Raw genomic sequence first — 19,550 nt, 5'->3', positions numbered from 1 at the left:
ATTTCCCTTCCCCAGAATTATGTCAGTAGCTAGACTATATGTGAGACCTCTCTTAGTTTCTAGTCTCATTAATAGAAGAATTGCCCAGAGAAGAAAGCTCAGGAATAATTTTATTAACGTTTAAAAGAGGCAGGAGAATCAGACAGTCCTTGTCAACCTCAACTGCAGAGTAAATTCAAGCTGACAGGGATTACAGGAGACATTGTCCAAAAAGTATTAAAAAGTGTCAACCAACACATGATTAACTGCTTTTATAATTACCATATACACTAACATTAACTTTGGTTACACTTGAAAACATTATATATGCATATATATATATATATATATATATATATATATATATATATGCTAACACAGTGACTTACTACACTAAATAGTACATGTTCACTAAGGGCCACAGAATAAGTTTTTAAGCACCCAATATATGTCCAGCATAGAAGCATAAACTTGTTTTATATCACTTTATTAAAAAATCTTAAATTGCCACAAAGTCTTCCTGAAGACTTGTAACTTCTTGTGCTTTGGAAGGAGAAAATGCCATGCATTTCCACACTCTAAAAACTCACCAACCATGAGAGGAGAAATATAATGCAGACAGAAAGATGTAGTCCGAGGCCGTCTCTCCTGAAAACCTAAATCCCGAGAAAAAAGAAGCCGTTTTTCTATTGTAATTTGTCAAATTCCTATTTTGATAACAAAGTTTGTTTCCTATGGAATTTCACGGTACATTATTCATTCCATTTCCTCCGATGTTATGAGGGGTCAGCAGGCATATTTTGAATTCTGCTCCACAGGTGATGTTGCCTCCATGAAGAGCCAAGATATCTTCTTGCCATCAGCTCATAGGCTCCTAAGGGCAGCAAATATTACCTTTGGCACCAGCTTGCAGGTCTCATCTGTACACACTGATATGTTAAAGAGTTCACCGTCATCATTATCAGATCAGTCACATACTGTTACACAAGCCTGGTAGTGGTAACAAAACAAGAAAGGCTTCAGTAAATTGTCCAGTTTAAAAAAACATATGTGTTTAAAATACCAGTGCAACAGTCAAACACATTAAAAATAACAGTAAACATTTTTAAACAAGAAAAACAAGCATGAATTGGCTATATCTGGAAATGCTAGAAGCTTTTGTTTCATTGAGTGAACGTGGGGGATCTGGGTATCTGAGTTCAAATCTCTGTCCATCCTGCTAATGGACAGTCAAAAGCAGATCATTGAACCTGCCCACCTGATTTTTAGGGCCTACAAAATGGCATGGATAATATTCAATATGATATATTATTGTGCTGATAATAATAAGACTGAGAGTGTAAAGAGCTCTTTGTAGTCTGCTATATGTAAAACATTGATAGAAAATTGCTGTTATTTGCACTAGAGTACATAAGCAAATAACAAATAAGTTTAAAAAAAAAGATAGCAAATAAAGAGTAAATCAATGGAAATAAATCTACTTTCCTTACCTAAAGCAAATGTTAACAGTGGGCATTTTAGCATCTAGCATAAAGTACTTCTAAAGTTCACCACTATGTAGCTCTTGCTTATGAACAATTACAACTCAGTAAGACAAGGTCTACACCTCAGCTTGATATTATTCTGCTTCAGTGGGGAAAATATACACATCGGCAGCTCTTCTTATTTTGGGAAGAAAAAAACCTAGAGTTTTGCCTTAAAGAGCTTTTGAGACAAACGATGATTAATATTTCCTGCTTTACATTCCTAATACTTTCACAGATACAACACACCTTACTGGCCACCTCCACCCATCCAAGATCCACCTCCTGCCACTGTAATGGATTCCTTGTCTGACGTGCTTTCTCAGTCTAGTCTTGATAGGCCCTCCTATAATACACCAGGGGGGAGGGAGTTATCTAATTTTTTTTAACTTGGCTATTATAATTTAACCCAAAAGGAATCTGATATTTCCCAATAAAAGAAAATTGAGCCAACAATAGCTCCGTGATTTGAATATAGAGATGCCGACGCCCTCCAAGGTGAATATATCCAGTCCTAAATCAGGAGACCTGCACTCTACACTCTAGTACCCAGGAATCCTGTGCCTTCAAAGAATGTTCTATAGACCCCCTAGTGGGGTACCTCAGACTCTGCACTCACAAGAAAGACTCTTCCCTGGATTTCATCCAGATCATATCATGGATCATCAGATCAGGAGAGAAAAGAGAAGGGAACGTTTAAAAAAGAAACTAAATCCTTATCAAAAGAGTTCTTACTTCCAAGAGAATAGTTCCCACCAGAGAGTAAAACAGAGGATAGGTGATAGTTTTCTGAATATCTAAAAATATAGACTATCACAATAAAAATATGAAAGATGGGATAATTCACATCAATAGTAATGTCCAAGGAACTCTGATCCATTAAAGATAGGATGCCTCTCAGTTAAGCAAGCCCGTGCCCCACCTATAGTGCTATAGTTATCAGTTTGAATCAACACAGTACAATATAGATGATCATTTTGGCACCTAACATCACAAAGCCTCAATTCACAGAAGGGAAGTACTCTGTGAATTCTGTGCCTACACAGAAAAGGTCTCTGGTCATCATGGCTACGGCTGAGCAAACCACGGACAACTCTGTCTAGTGCTGACTGTCTAGTTGCTGGGCCAGCTGCCAAAGCAGCACCTTTTGTAAGAAAGCCATAGAGAAAGTAATAAGGACATAGTGATTTTATAAAGACCTTTTTATTTTATTTATTTATTTATTTTTGTTTTTTCAAGACAGGGTTTCTCTGTATAGCCCTGGCTGTCCTTGAACTCACTTTGTAGACCATGCTGGCCTCTAACTCAGAAATCCGCCTGCCTCTGCCTCCTGAGTGCTGGGATTAAAGGCATGCACCACCACGCCTGGCTATAAAGACCTTTAATAATTTCACAGCAGTTGACAATTTCCTATCTTAACTGCTCTGAATCTCATAATGACCCTTGGTGCTATACAATTCAGGTGTTACCATCATGTTCTGAGGAAGAAATATAGACTTGGCCAAGGATAATATGTTGATCACCACTATTATACCAAGTTAAGCACAGGTTTTAGGCTAGAAACAAATGCTTAATACTTAATACTTAATTATCTTACTCCATCTGCATTATATATGGACCATTCAGAGGTCATGCAAAACTTCAGAAGCAAAGGACAGGTAGACTATGGGAAGAGAAGGGGATATGACTAGGAGAGGCAGTGGCACACAGCTGCTTAGCGCAGGTGCCTGCTGTTATGTGTAACAACTGCTCAGGTACGAAATGACAACAAATTACTCTGCAATCATGTGTGTAGATGCATTAAATAGAAGAGAGTGTAATAGTCACAGACCTCAGGCTGAGGAAGCCTAAATTACCTAAGTTCTTTGAAACTATTTCCTTTCCTTTAATGCACATAGCTGCAGAGCTCTGGCATGTGGGAAATAAATCTGATAACATGTACAGAGAACACAGCAGAGAGCCTACTTAGCAATAACTAGGAAAGGCAAAAATTGTTTGCTTAGTAAAATAGAAAAATAACTTCAGGTTTTACAGTGAATCAAGCATGGTTGGAGCTGCCTCGAGCATCTGCTAATGATTACTTAGTATCAGAAATACCCACCGTGGATGGATGCTATTGGGTGAGAGATGAGGGCCTTTGCTATTACTGCATATTTATGTAAAGTGCATCTGAGGTTTCAGGAAAGAGGCCATGGAGTTTTTTTTTTTTCAAAGTTCTGCCCTTTCTTATAAAAATTATGTAAAACAAAATGTTAGCTTTCACTTTCTGTCAGGGAGCTGGGAGAGTATTACAATATCCACATATCCAAGCACATGTGCTCACATACACGGTGAACTGTGTGCTATCTGTTATCATGGTGCCCTATTTCTACTATGATCATGTTCTTCATACATTCCTAGCTCCAGGGTCTGAGAAGTCTGAAAACTTCCGCAATTGCTCAGCTGCCTTGATAAACATGCTGTGGCCATAAATGGGGAACCCAAATGGTTAAATGAACTTGCTAACTTGACTAACTGAATAACTGAGTGACTTCAGACACCAAAATTAAACAGCGTATTAGGAAGTTTAGACAAAGCAGTGTGGTGTTTGTGTGAATGACTATTGATCCCACTTCTTCCACCTGTCCACTCCCATGTTAGGTAGTATATAGGAAGTGGAGGTTACGGATGTATAGAGGGAATAGTATATTTTCCTAACAAACTTTCTTATTATTGAATGTGTGTGCCTGTGTGTGTATATAATGTGTGAGTGGGCGTGTGCACACAGCACATATACAGAGGTCAAAGGACAACTTTGTGTACTTAGTTCTTTCTTTCCTGGTACACGGGATTATGCGTGCCAAGTACATTATCCACTAACCCATCTTGCAGGACCAATCTCTTCCCATAATCTGATAGAAAGCGTACATCCTTTGCAGCAGGCTTGTTTAGTCTCCAGTAGAAGTTGGAAAGTAGACAAAATACTAAGAATCCGAGTGACAGAAAACCATCAGAATCAGAGTGACAGAAAATCATCAGAATCAGAGTGACAGAAAACTGTCTCCAAGAACATACAAACTAGTCTGAAATGGGTTGAAGTCTAATAGAATTGGAACATTTCGTTAAAATTTCAGCACACTCCAGACTCTGCAGTAGAATGAATAATACGTGCTGTTCATTAATAATAAGACTGTTCATTTACTTTGAATTTCATAAACGTTCCTGGACTCTGTCCTATAAGAGTGGGAAGTCATTGGCAGCACCACTGACCTCCTCAAACCATTACCTGTGTGTGTTCTCGCTCGTCCTCTAATGGACTCTGCTTTTCATCTATTGATGCATGTTCCCTTGTATCTTAGAGGTATTTACTCCTGTTTACAGCTACTGCCTCTCCTCGCTTTTCCCTTGCACTTTTACCTTGTTAGTGATCTCACTTTTATCTTGTTAGTGGCTTTATACTTATGGCTTGTTCTTCTGTCTACCGTGATATGGTTTAGTTCACTTTGAAACAGCTGCTCACTTTCCCAAATCAATGGTTCTGTAGCCACTCCAGTTTGTTTTCTACAGAATAAAATCTTTCCTTCTTCTGGATGGTTCTACCTGTGCTGTTACTACTTCAAAATCAAATATCCAAGTATGTAACTTTACATTTCCGTGATGGGGCAGGGATATGAGCACAAGAGCTCATATATACCAGAGCGGGGGCGGGGAAGGTGATTCTTAGAGCACACTTCATGAAGGATAAATATATACTATTAAGAAAGAAAGAAAGAAAATGAGCCTATGGGTAATAGAGAAGTAGAACTTTCTTTTACATGTGGGGACTTGAGAATAGCAATGATGCTATGGCTGTATCTGCCTAAGTAAATAAATAAATGGCAAAGTTGAATAGGCAGCTGTGAGTGAACCTCCAAGGACCGTGAGATACTAGAATTTCTTGTTTGTTCATGTACACCATGATGCTTTCAAGTGTTTTTATATAATTAAATGGATTTAATTGCCTTATGAAGATTCTACAAAAGCGTAGATGGTTGAAACTATGAACATATAGTTTATAAATACAGCAGCCTGAAAATGCCTTGATTCTATGGTCTCCCCTACATAAGATGATATGCTTTTGTGTATATTCCTCTTACATGTAAGAAAAGTCATAGAGCATATAGTCTTTCACTGTTCTGTCTTTTTCATGAGACACCAATTGAGGCAGCACCCGACAGTGACTGTTACAAAGGCACATAATAAGCTCTGTGCCTAGCATCCTTATTCATGTAAACCCTTGCTTTTAAGAGAAGATAATGATCCTCTTGATCTCAGAATGGTGGCTCACAATCCTTCCTTTAAACATGGGGTTTGAAAGTTTGGAAAGGAGCAGAGAAAAATATCATATATCCCATAGCCAATCAGATTCCAGTGTTGTCTTGATCCCTTATGCATAGTCTATCTCTAATTCACTGAGGAAACTCAAAAGTCATCCTGCATCCCCTTTCCTCCTATTCACACATGAAGAGTGAGCTGCAGAAGACTTAAGACATGGGCATTGCTGGACAGACAAAAGAGTATAATTTGAAATGCAGAACAGCTATCATTTCTCACAAAACCCCAGTAAAGGTTGAAACTCAAATATATTGTGTACATTACTGTGCCTTTCCTGCTGCAAATGTGATGTATAAATCTGCCTTCTTCAGACTGATCACATCATGAGGGCTTATGTTGCCCTATGTTATAATGAAGGACAAAAATGAGAAAAATAATAGCCCCCTTTTGTTGTTAGACATAGGAGAGAAAAAAAATTGTACTAATCTCAATTGTCAAGCACCACATGAGCCTACAGCTCCAATTTTCTTTTCACAGTATTAATGAAAATGGGTGTGGGAAAAGTCAAACCTTCCCCATCAATCTGAAACCATTTTCAAGTCCTGCCTTAAATTATAATAACATCCATATCGAAGACACAGTGTGGAGATCTGTTCCAGTGAGATTATTTTAAAGAGATGATTTTCCTAAATGGGATAGAGATAGAAATGTGGATGTAATTACTTTCAGTTAGATCTATGATAAAACCAGGAAGACTACTAAAAGATTCTTTACAAAAAATCCAATCTACACATCTTGCCAATAGTTTTTTTTTTTTTTTTAAGGATCATTGCAGTTTAAGATAGCCACCTAATAATTCTAGTTACCGAAATGATAAATGTATAGTCTGGAGTTTTATGATCCTATATATGCTCTTCTACTTCCAAAATACATAGCTCACATTCCATTTTTATCATTGGTATGCTTTACTCTTCATTATTCCTTAGGACTGGCAATTTCTTACAGCTGTCTTTCTTAAAGCTCACATGTTGAGTGTGCACTGGCATCCGTCTACAGAGAGGCACATAGAGAGGCACATGCTTCCTCTTGGATGTGACAGGGTTGTGCTTGATGATGAAACTATACATTAGTAGTGTATATTGGTGAAATAAAACCAGCCTGGAAACTACACAGTTACCCTGAAAGAGAATTCTGGAAACAAAATAAATATAATAAGATTATAGTGGAGGAACTACTCGTTCAAGTGTACAAAATGGTTTCATAAAAATGGCAATTTGAGTGATAAAAAGAACATATTATGGCATGTCACTGCCTTGGCAAACTTATTACTGGAAATATAAAGTATCCCTGTCCACTACCACAGAACGCCCCCAGACTAGGTCTTTTGGATTGGGACCTTACGTACCATTTCTCTTTTGAAAAACATAATGAAGATCAGGTTTTTAATTTTATTTTATCTTATTTTATTCACTTTACTGATTTGACTGCTACTGTGTAAAACTCCCGGGGCTCGGGAATAACGGGATAATGTCTAATAGACTGCCACTGCTTTTCAGGATGTCTAGTGTCACTTTGGTTTTCGTTTATTCTTTGAGAATGTCATACATGTACACAGTGATGATATGTTAAACTGCCTTCAGAACACTCACCCCGATGCTTATAAATTAGCACAGCTTCCACCCTCACTGAAGAAGCTTCTCTTTCCTAGCTTTATTATTCTTTAAACTTATATGTTAACTGTGGGTACATACAAGTGAGTGAAATACCTGTGGCAATCAGAAGTTGGAGATGAGAACTGGAATCACAAGCAGTTGTCACACATCTGACAGGGGTGATAGGAAGAATGCACGGGTCTTTCATAAGAGCAGGATGCACTCCTAACTGCTGTGATTATAAAAAGGTAAAGGAATATAAAAATGTGTTTTATGAGGGTGTGGTGAGGTATGGAGGAAGGGGATGTCTCAGTGGACCCATGCCAAGGCATTCCTTCCCCGTGAGGGAACAGCCACATGACAGTATAGTCCAGAATATATTCAGTGCATGGGGAGAGGGGTTAGGAGGGTAGTAGAGACAGAGAAAAGCAGAGAGAGGGAGAGAGTAGAGAAGTAGAGACTGGTCATGACCACGTGGAGAGAGGGGAGAAGGGAATAGGGAGAGAGGGGGAGCAAGGCCATAAAGGCAAGAGAGTAAGAGTAAGAGAGAGGGGGGGAGCAAGCAGCCTTTTCTAGTACACCAGGCCTTCCTAGCTGCTGCCAGGGAACTGTGGGTAGGAGCATACCTCCTGCTGCCAGGTAACTGTGGGGGTGGAGTCCAGACAGAGTACCAACGTACCAACACTCACCTTTGAGCCCACATGCCTGACACTCCACTTTATTTTTCAATAAGAATACTTAGGGGCTAAAATATGACTCGGTTGGTTGAGTGCTTATTTAACATGTAGGAAGTGCTAATTTAACATGTAGGGTCAATCCCTAGCACTTCATGGATCAAGTGCATGTATCTCAGCCTCTAAAAGGTACAGACAGGAAGGAGAGGCATTCAGTGTTAGCCTTGGCTACAATTATAGAGCTGGAGACAAGCTTGGGAAATGTGGGATTTGGCCCCAAAAACAAAAGAAAGAGAAGGAAGAGAAAAAGAGATGTAATTGCTGTTTTTCCAGTCTCAAAAAGAGTAACCAAGGTGCCCAATATTTCCAATAGTAACCTAACAATTTTGGAAAAAAAAATTATTTACTTTCAGAACTTTGCCTTTTAGAACAATTATTTTAGAACATAAGGTTCTTACAGAGCCATTGTGAATTTTATACTCTCGATTTTCATATTCTAAAGTGTAACTGGTGCAGACAAGCCAGTGGAGTCCTGAGGCTGATTCAGAGGCCCTTGCCTTGATGCACCCCCATGCTGTGATGTCACCATCCACATAGAGTGGCTTGAGGTGGTTTTATTTCATTTTTTTGTTGTTGTTGTTTTGTTTTTTACCTTATATCTCTTGCTGACTGGACCTTGCAATATAGACCAGGCTGACCATGAACTCACAGAAATCCACCTGCCACTGCCACCCCAGAACAGAGATTCAAAGTGTAAACCACCATTCCAGGATAGAATGTTTTAAAGTAAGCCAAAAAATATCATTTGTTTAGGTAAAGCATATAACTTTACCTGTAAATAAAGTTGGAAGCTGAGTTTAAAAAACTGTCAGTATAAAACATAAAGATCATGCAGATGAAGGATCCACATTTTCCATTTTAGACAATAAAGAATATTTTATATTGTGCTTTGCACTTGGCAGGTTGACAATAAGTTCTGTCATTTGCTTATCACTTTGCTTAATAATAGAAGAATCTCAACAGGCCAAGCTCTAAATCTGCTATCCTCACCAGCTTCCTCTCCTCCCCATGGAGGGGAAAGTCTCACCAGGCATACCCTCACAGGAGCCATCCTCAGGGACAGTCAGGACCTGGGAGAGAAAGGTAGCGAAGAAGAGAAGACAAACTGAGAAAGACATGAGGCAGCAACATAAAGATAGATTAAAATTTTAAAATATCACTTAAAAATTTAAGTGGCAAGTACAGATATTATTTTGACATAACACATCATTTAGGTTTTCTATTGCTGGAGTCTTCCTCTGAGAAGGGTGATAGAGAAATATGTTAGCCTTCCTAACACTCAAAGGTATGTGCTCATGTAAGGTCCACAGTATTAATCTGACTGTGAAAGGTGTAGACCAAGCAGGCAAGATTGGACCACATCAGTGTGCTGGACCAAAACAGACCATGTCAAAATGCTTAGTTATTGTCTTAATGGAGGACAGTAGAGAGAGGGCAGAAGATACACAGGCGATGAGGAGAGGAAAAAGGAAGGAGCGAAAAACAGAGTGAAGAGGGACGAGAACAGAATTCAAAACCACCTTTTCTTTGACCTTTAGCTCAGCATGTAGAGATGAGGGATTGCTTTCGCTGATTCTGTGAGATAATGATGTAACTCCACATGTTCTTCTACAGAGTAGAGGAAGTGGCTAAGACATGAGGAAGTTTGCACAATATAATATGTTGGAATTACGTTTTCATACATCCATAATTCATGCATTTGTTTGTTTGTTTGTTTGTTTGTTTAATTCTATGAGTCAGGGCATAAATACTTTGGAGACTCACCTACTCATTTCCCCCTTAATGGCCACCTAGCCTTAAAGTGAAATATATATAACCAGTGAGATTTAATGCATTTCCATTTCTAGTCATACCACATCATGTCCACTTCTTGGCTCCTTTTGAGACCACCACGAGTCCCATGGAGTTTACCACTGATATAGATCCGGTGTGCTCTAAGGCTAAGTGTGATGAACCAGCTCTAACAATCTATATGTACCTTCGTATCAGAGTTCATTTTTGACCATTCTAAACTTAAATCTTATCTGTATGTTATTATTCCTTCTCCTTTCTTCCCCCTCCCCTCCTCCTCCTCCTCCCCCCTCCCCTCCCCCTTTTCCTCCTCATCCTCATTCTCTTCCTCATCATCATCATTATTTGGCTTTTGTAAACAGGATTTCTCTGTATAGACATGGCTGCCCTAGAGATGTGCATGCCTCTGCCTCCTGAGTGCTGGGATCAAAGGCGAGTGCTTTTACTGCCCAGTTTTCATTTTTTTTTGGGGGGGGGTTGTTTTGTTTTGTTTTGTTTTAAACATTTATTTCTGTCATATGCTGTGACAAAGTGGAGATTGGATAAGAGAGAAGTTCATTCATACCGCTTTTACAGGGGCTCAAAAAAGAACAATTCTGATCATTATAACCATTAGAAATGTTGCATTTTGTGTTATTATGAAGTGTGAAAATGCAAAATTCTTCAACCCATGAAATATATAGATTAATTATGCATTCCTCTGATTAAGCTATTTTTCTTATGGGTGGTTAATATATGGCTACCCTTCTACTCTGTGTATTTTTGGAACATATTATATTATAGGGAATTTAGCCTCAGTATCACTCATACATTTAAAGCATTTGAATTAATATGAAATATACTCAGATTTTTTCAGTGAACATCAAAATAAAGCATTAGTGACTTTATTTTTAATTCATAAATGTATTTAAAGTTATTTGGCCTGTTATTATACATCTATAGGGAAGAGAGTTCTCACTCACACAAATTACTTTGACAATATAGCAAAAGTTAATGGATATATCATTTAGCCTTAAGAAAGATTTGAGACATAAAGAGAAGTAATTATTGTTTAATCAAGCAGACATGGGAACAGCTATATAGTCTAAGCAGCTTTATAAGAACACCTATTTTAATGGCTGTTAAATTTTTTTAATGTAAATAAAATGCATGAGAAGACTTTTTTTTCATTGGATTTCAATTTTAGTTTTCTGGGGAGTGTTTTTTTTTTATTTTAAAATTATTATATTTAGATTCTCTTAATGTGGGTTAGGCAGAGCTATTTTTAGCTCTCATGTGACTTAAGCATTTTGGCTGGTGTTGCAGAATGGGAAAGTACATTTCTTAAACAGCTTATCAAATGCTTATAGGGCAAAATTCAGAGTTTGCTTGTGTCTTTGTGATCTCCTTCTAGAGGGAGCACATACCTCTTTTGAGCTCTGCTTGCACAGTTGTTCTAAAGCCATATCAGATATGTTTGAGAAAAAAAATGACATTAATATTCTAGCATTAAAGTATCTAACCCAGTTCCTAATTGTGCGTACACACATACATGCATTGTTAGTGTATTGAATTCAAACCTTGAATCCCATTAAAGCCCCGAAGTTGTAATATAATGAGCTAAATGATTAGGATTCTAGTTCATTATCCCTTCATTTCTTTTTGAAAGAGTAAAATTATTGTGAAAATGTGTTTCAGCATTCCTCCATCAGGTACAGGAATAAAATGATTTAGGTAACATTTAAATACAATTACTTTTTCAGCTCTTGAGACACCATGATAAAGGAGCACCGTGCCAAAGGCACACACAGAAAGTTGTCACTTAGCTAAAGCTAGCAGCTGAGCTAATTGGCACACTTTGGCAAAGATGACTGTATTTAAAGAGAAAGTGCCGCCTTTGGTTTGCCTGGTGCTGACAAAGTTACTGCAGCAGGCTTTTCAGGAGAAATTAATTTCTGTAATCAAATAGGGTGGATTATAATCTTTGTTCCTCTCCACCTTGGCCACAGAAGCAACTGGGAGATTTTTAGCATTACAAGGCCTTTTGTAAAACAGTGACAGAATCAGCACTGGCTTCCCCTTGCTCCATTCTGTAGGTGCAGAGCTGAGCTCCTTGCTACTTTGAGACTGAAAACCATGGCTTTATAAGCATCCATGTTAGTGAGGCTTTATTTGATGGAGGAAAAGAAACTTAACAGCAAAAGCCCTAATGCAGAAGAGGTTTTAGTGATGTTTGCAAATGTAGTTTCTCCTTTTAAAGTTTTTATTAAAGTGTGTGTGTGTGTGTGTGTGTGTGTGTGTGTGTGTGTGTGTGTGTGTGCAAGCTCATGTATGTGACAGTGAGTTTATGTAGGTCAGATGACTACTTGCAAACACATGTTCTTCCCTTCTATCAGGTATGATCTGGAGGTTGAACACAGGTAGTTAGACTTATCTGCATGTCTTTATCTTGGAAGAAATCTTTCCCACCTATAAAGTGGGCTTTCAAAACAGGGCTTTGAGCATTAGTAAATGTTTCCAAGTAATTAACGGGTACTGTTGTAGAAGCATGCACACTCAAATATGTATTTACAGAAATATGTTCAATGTAACTTTGGAATCTTGAGATTGTGTAAAAGCAGTGTGCACACTCTGAAAGTTACAGTATTCTTAACCCACTACAACAGAAAAGTCATCTTTTAGTTTTCCCTCTGTAGGATAAGGTAAAGAATGGGGAATCAAAGAAAAGAAACAAAAAGTAAAAAGCTATAGAGAAAATGTTTCGAGGTCAAGGACAGAGAGGCAGTTTTCTCTGACTTCCATGCTTTGGAGGCAGGAAGCACAAAGCTGACCGTTTACATATTCTTAGTACTACTACATCCCTACAATTTTCTTTGTGTTCTGTGAGCAACTTCAGTGTCCTCCTAGACCTCGGAGAAGACATCAGACATCCTGTAGTCCAACACTTGGACCAAGAGAGGACTTGCCCTCTACTTGGAGAAGTTTGGGTGAGGGTTTTGTAGCCGATACACCAGATGAGTGTTCTGCTATTGCCTCTTTTATTACCATTAGTTGAATTATGAAATTGGTCCCCAAACCAACCCTGAAAGGTTACATTCCTACATTCTTCTAAAAGCTGCTAAATGCTGGTATTTATTGCAGGAATGTCCCACCATACACAATTAAAGCTTAGCTTGAGGATCACTGGCTCACTGCCAATGTATAGATACATATATCCTTACTAGACAAATGAATTTTCAATAGTAAAGGAAAAGAGTTCTGTCTTTATTTACAATCATATATCTACAATTATATTTTATAATGCAGGCAATGAGGGCAATGAGGGTTAGACACATGTTTTGTGCTTTAGAACCTGTACTATATTGTAAAGGATCTGAGTTTGGTTTCTACCACTCTGATCAACTGTTTTACAACTCCCTGTAACCCCAACTCCATGGGAACTAATCCCTCTGGTGTCTACCATAACCACGCACACACACACACACACACACACACACACACACACACACACACACGAAATAAAATTTAAGAAACATACAACTGGACTATTTAGAAATGTTTGGATTGTTTTATTGTTTGATACCATGTCCATCACAAAGTGGAGTGAATTCTAAAAATATCCCTTGTTTAAGTCCCGATGAGTCCAGAATTAGCCCTAAGAATCCAGAAGCCTCATCGTCTTCCTTCAACATGACTGTCTGATGTTGGGTTTCCGATATCTCACCTGATATGAAAATGGTTCTGTTAAACTCATTTGACCTGTAGTGTTAAATTCATCTGTCAAAAGAATGGAAATATAGATGACAACATCTGTCTCCCTCTGAACTTGAATTGAGTCCTTTCAATGTAGAGACGGTGAGACGGTGAACACTTAATTTGGTGATATAACACTCTGTAAAGCAGTGGGTGTGATTCCATCAGGCTCTTAAATAGATGCTTAAGTTAACATTTTTGCTAGCGTCCAGGAAACTCAATAATCACTTTGTTTTCATCCTGTTTCCTACAGCCAACCCCACCAGAGTGGGCGGCCGCGAACCATACCCAGGCTCCGCAGAGGTGATACGGGAGTCCAGCAGTACCACTGGCATGGTGGTGGGGATTGTTGCAGCAGCTGCTCTGTGCATCCTCATCCTCCTATATGCCATGTACAAGTACAGAAACCGGGATGAAGGGTCATACCACGTGGATGAGAGTCGAAACTACATCAGTAACTCAGCACAGTCCAATGGGGCTGTGGTCAAGGAGAAGCAGCCCAGCAGTGCTAAAAGCGCCAACAAAAACAAGAAAAACAAGGATAAGGAGTATTATGTCTGATCTCAAGATTTGAAAAGGACACTTGTATAGAAATAGTCTTCATTTTATCTGAGACATAATATAAACTTATTTACTTTCCTTTTTATGAAGCACATACAAAAGAAGACAGGGAATGCGATCAGGAGGGAAAACTCTTTTTAAAAAAAAAAACAAACAAGTATCTCATGCTCTTGTTTCTCAAAAGAAAAAACATACACAAAAAAAAAAAATGAAAGAGAGAAGAAAGGAAGGAAAAAAATACTAAAACAAAAACAGGGGCCAATAAAATTCCCTAACATCCGCAGTGTTTTCATTTACTCTGCTTGTCTTTATGTTGCTGGAACGTTCTAAAAGACGGTGAGGACCGCACGCATTCATAAAGCAAAGGAGTATTACATCGAGGCACAACACAAAACCAACACAAAACACAACACACACAAAGAAGCTACCTATGATCCTGGATTCAGCCAAAGTGCTAGCGCTTTCCTGAGGAGCCAGTCAGTGGGAGTGCCAGAGAAGAAGTCTTCTTGTGGGACCATCTGCAGATTATGAGGAGTTGGTCAGCTGACACAACTGGAGCAGGGGTTGGAACTTGCATTTGAGACAAAGTGCTGGCTTTTTTTCTTCTTTTTTTCTTCCTTTTTTTTTCTTTTTTGAAGACTAATGCAGGAACGCGTTAAAAGAAAAAAAAAAAGCCCCTTTCTGTTTGTGAGAGAATAATAATTAAAAAAAAAGTATGGAGGCCTTATTTTTCAAAAATGTGAAATATAAGGCACGTTTTCACACTAAAATTTCAAAACAAAAATGAGAGGGCATAGATGCAATCATTGGGAAATTTTCATGCACGCTTACTATGTTATTACATATGTTTATATAAACCCATCTCTGTGTGCTTTCTGGACTGTGATAAGTGATGTTTTATAGCCTGTTGTATAGAAAATGCAAAATATATCTCTGCTCTTCAGCCATTTTTGGTAAACTCAATGTTATAAGTGTTGCTAAGTATAGGGAGTTTTATGACATCGGAGCAACAATTATTTCAGACAGATTTTTTTGCCGACATTATAAATTGCCACAATTACTTACTTTTTTAAACTAAAATTACAGTGTAGTGTTTATTCTAAGAAAGATATGTATGAATGTATATAAAAAGACTCAGCTACTTCTTTTCTTACATATATAGCCTTCATTCTGTTGCATTATTAAGTTTTAGTATTTGTATGAAAGGTGTGAATTAGAAGGTGAAATATATACCTAAGTATCATATAAAACTTTCTCTTTCCCAAATACTCATATTTCTATATGTGTTTAACATTCAAACACACACAGACATACACACACACAGACACACACACACACACACACACACACACACACACACACAAGCACACACACACAGGCAACCATCATATATGATGGAATACCAAAACACACAAATACTGACAAATTGAAAATGTGAAGTTGTACAGTTGTGCCAAGGTATTATAACAAATGGGTGATTTGCTTCATTGAGATCTGATTCCAGGAGACCTTGAGTTCTTAGTCCCTAGTAAAATGGAACGTTTATTTTAAATGAAAGAGATCCATCACCATACATGGCTACATAAATATGCATCACTCCAAAGGCATTACATAAATAATGTTGGTTAACTCTGGCTGCTGCAATGGAAAACTTTTTCCCATTAATTTACACATATTCTCTGAACATGGTGTGTGTGATCAAGCTTTATGGAAAGTAAGCATTTTCTCAACTAAAAAAGTATTCTCAGTAATTTTTGATTCTGTATTACTACCCACTAAAATCATTCAATATTTGTTTACTATTGACTTAATTTTAACTTTTATGGTTTTACATTTATATACTTTAACATAGTTTAAGTTTAACATACACTGTGTAGTAGTGAAGTATAGGTTACACACTTGTTTTGCATAATGTTTGAATGATGTTCATAGCAATAAATTATCAGGGTGAAAAAATAATTTTTAGGTTGCAGGGTGATGCTTCTGTAAAAACTGATCACATGACATAAACATCTAAAAGAATAATATTTGGTTTGATAAAAGAAAAAGATACCTCTAATCTGCTTTAATCAGCAAGGCAAAAAAATGCAAAACATCTTTTGTGATACTTTAGTTGATGAAAAACATGCCGAGATGTGGCCTGGATTTCAGACATAACACTACCTTAGAAATACATATATATCATAGCAAATCACTATGAGGTTCTGCTGCCAAGAAATTGTGTAAGAAGTCTTAAAGGCTTTTCATCACCCAAAAATTAGATGGCACGAAGTTAAAATTCAGTACCCATTTCTTCTCTTTCAGGTCTTCATACATTTTTAATTTGCCAGGTTAAAAGATCTCACAAGTCTTTTTACCTACCCCTCTCATTCAGTCTTACTCAGGAAAAGCCAGAGAAATAAAAAGGAACATAAAACCACCAATTTACATATCTATATCTATATAGATATACATATATATTCCATTGTATCTATTTAACACAAACTAATTTCATCTGAACAGATTCTAAAAAATGGTGGAAAAATAAATTGAATTGTAACTTTTTAAATGGTCTATCTGGGAGGCTTGTTGTTTATAACTGATTTCAGTGTTTCTTCCCAGCAAGAATTTTAAAATCTCACTCATTGATAAAAGCTGATAGTGCTGGTAAAAAAAAAAAAAAAAAAAAAAAAAAAAAATATGTATCTAATTTTACTGACCTACACAAAACTTAGCAGGTTTCTGCCCCCTGAATGTAGAAGGAAAAGAGAGGATACTGATGTTTTGAAGGAAAAAGACTTGAATCCAACCCAAGAATCTTTATACTAAACATATCAGGTTCCGTGTGTCACTTGCAGCTCACAGGAGTTTTCACACTGCCTGGCATAAACTGACTACATCGATTGTAACATTTTTGTTTGACTATGCTTCTTTTTTTAATCCATGTAATGTGTTGCCTTTAAAAACAACAATGATGACTACAATAATGTGTGAGGTGGTTCGTCCCTAAGAAGTCAAGGAAAGGTCACTTCAATCACACCCTTCCAGTGCTTCTAGTGACTGAATATCTAAGGGGTTTGTTTCGTTTTGTTTTTCTGTTGCAAGGCCAATTTATCCATTATTGGAAATGCTAAGCAAGTGGAATTTACTGTTTTGTTAATAAAATATTTCTTAATACAACTGTGGTTTATTGACTTTAAAAATTGCACATGACAGCAATTTGCCACTGAATAGAGCAGTGAAGAAGACTGAATTTGAAAGGAAATCTTACCCCAGACACACACAGGAAAAGATGCTGTCACACCCCTTTCAGCGGCTTACTACTCAATCAGTGCCTCTGCTTGTACACTTAAGATGCAGGCACTCCATGTAGCTTTCATGGAGAATTACAGAACTAGCAGAGAATAATACGAATATATGCTGATGTCATAAATACACTGTAAGTTACAATGGGATTAAAGTTAAATACACCTGTAATTAACTAAAAAATGTCTCATTAGCTGTGATTTCCCTACTCCTTCTCTCTCGCCTATACTAAGAATAATATCAGAGTTATAAGGTGATAATGATACTATGAACTAATGTGTCTAGTACAAGTAAATGCACAGGAAAGATGATAACTACAATAGTACCTCATCGGAATTAAGGCCTTGAGAAAAAAGAAACATTGTTAAGATTGTTGTTTAAAAACCATGCAAAATGAAAAAAGACAAAAAATCTTTACCAAATCCTGACATACAAATAGACATACAATTTCTATAAAAAGGTTATGCTCAGTTTTCATAAAACAAAGTTTTGTTGTTTGCAACCATATAACCCATCAATTACTTTTAATCCAACAGCTGATAATTATTTTAATACCTTGGATCTGTAGAAACAACTTTCCTGTAATGAAATCATAATACATTTTCTTCCATTTACATAGCAATGAGTTTCAACATTCATTCTACATACTTTCATGGTTATTAATATATTTTTACAAAGCTTTTCATCATTTCTTAATATTAATCTACAAATTTGGCATGTATAGGAGTAACAACCCATATTTCCTTAATGTTTAAATTAAAGACTGTCATTTAGCTTACTTTAAAAATATAGGAAATTTCAAAGATTGCAACTGTATAAAGCCTACAATCAATGCATAGCCTATTCTACATTCATTTGAATTGCTGTAAAAATAGCTTGACAAAGAAAGCTAAGAGGAAAAAGGGTATACTTGAGGTTTCCGTCCAGGTTACAATCCATCAGTGAGGAGAAGTCAAGGCAAGAATTCACATAACTAGTCACATCAAATTCACAATCAGGAGCAATGAGAAATAAAAGCATGTACATATTTTTTGTTTGTTTTGTCTTAGTCAGCTTTCTCTTGCACACTGTTCATGATTTCCTGCCTAGGGAATAGTGTCGCCCACCATGGGCTAAGTCATTCTATAATTTTCTTTTTTTTTTTNTAATTTTTTTTTTTTTTTCTTTTTGGAGACAGGGTTTCTCTGTAAAGCCCTGGCTGTCCTGGAACTTACTTTGTAGACCAGGCTGGCCTCGAACTCAGAAATCCGCCTGCCTCTGCCTCCCAAGTGCTGGGATTAAAGGCCTGGGGCTAAGTCATTCTATATCAATGAACAATCAAGACCATCCCAATTCCCTCCAGACTAGGCCACTGCTTTGAAGATTTCCAGACAGGAGGTACATTTGATCTCTTTCTGATACATTTTCTTTCCTCAAAGAGGCTCAGGTGCTCTAGATCTGCTTTCATTGTGATTGTCTTGTGATTGTGTTAAGTACACCTTTTTTGAATGTCATATCTCAAAACAATACAGCAATTTGACATGAGAAAGAAGAGCATTCCAATGGCTTCTAATGTCCTCCATATGAAATTCACCCTCAGGGGAAAAAAATGGTAAGGGTTTCTGAACATACTGAGCAGTACAACACTTTGTAAAAGATGGGATATTGAAAGTATCAATATTACAGGGCAGAAACAAGCTCAGTTGAATGATAACTGTTTACAACAGTTCTCTACAGTTAAATTAAAATACCTCAATAATAATTTTTTTACTAACACAAAATTTACAATAAATCTGGGTCTAAAGTCTAGGTTTGAAAATTACTAGCTGTAGGAATTAATATAAAATTTAGTCAGTTGAGAAATAGAGAAAATTGATCAATCTATGGGATTTTGAAGTTAGAAACAGCAACAACCAAACCAAACCAAACCAACCAACCAACCAAACAAACAAACAAAAACAAACAAAAGGGGCTAGCATTGCAGTTAGTCAGATGACTTGGGGAGGGGGGGACAGAACAAA

The 19,550-nt window shown here is 37.2% G+C and overlaps 1 protein-coding gene across 32 annotated transcripts in view; it reads left to right on the top strand.

Annotated features, from left to right (window-relative positions):
- The window catches only part of Nrxn1 (neurexin 1), a 1,070,033-nt gene extending 1,052,609 nt beyond the window's left edge, over window positions 1-17,424 (top strand). For all 32 annotated transcript variants that reach the window (XM_029531581.1, XM_029531578.1, XM_029531577.1 and 29 more), the window contains one exon: window positions 13,958-17,424. In XM_029531581.1, coding sequence (XP_029387441.1) covers window positions 13,958-14,265 — 308 coding nt within the window. In that variant the 3' untranslated portion in view covers window positions 14,266-17,424. The remainder of the gene's footprint in view (window positions 1-13,957) is intronic.
- The last annotated feature ends 2,126 nt before the right edge of the window (window positions 17,425-19,550 follow it).

This window comes from Mus pahari, chromosome 18, assembly GCF_900095145.1.
Source record: "Mus pahari chromosome 18, PAHARI_EIJ_v1.1, whole genome shotgun sequence".
In the NCBI taxonomy this organism is placed as follows: domain Eukaryota; kingdom Metazoa; phylum Chordata; class Mammalia; order Rodentia; family Muridae; genus Mus; species Mus pahari.
Note: the sequence above shows the minus strand (reverse complement) of the source record. Positions and strands in the feature narration are given on the sequence as shown.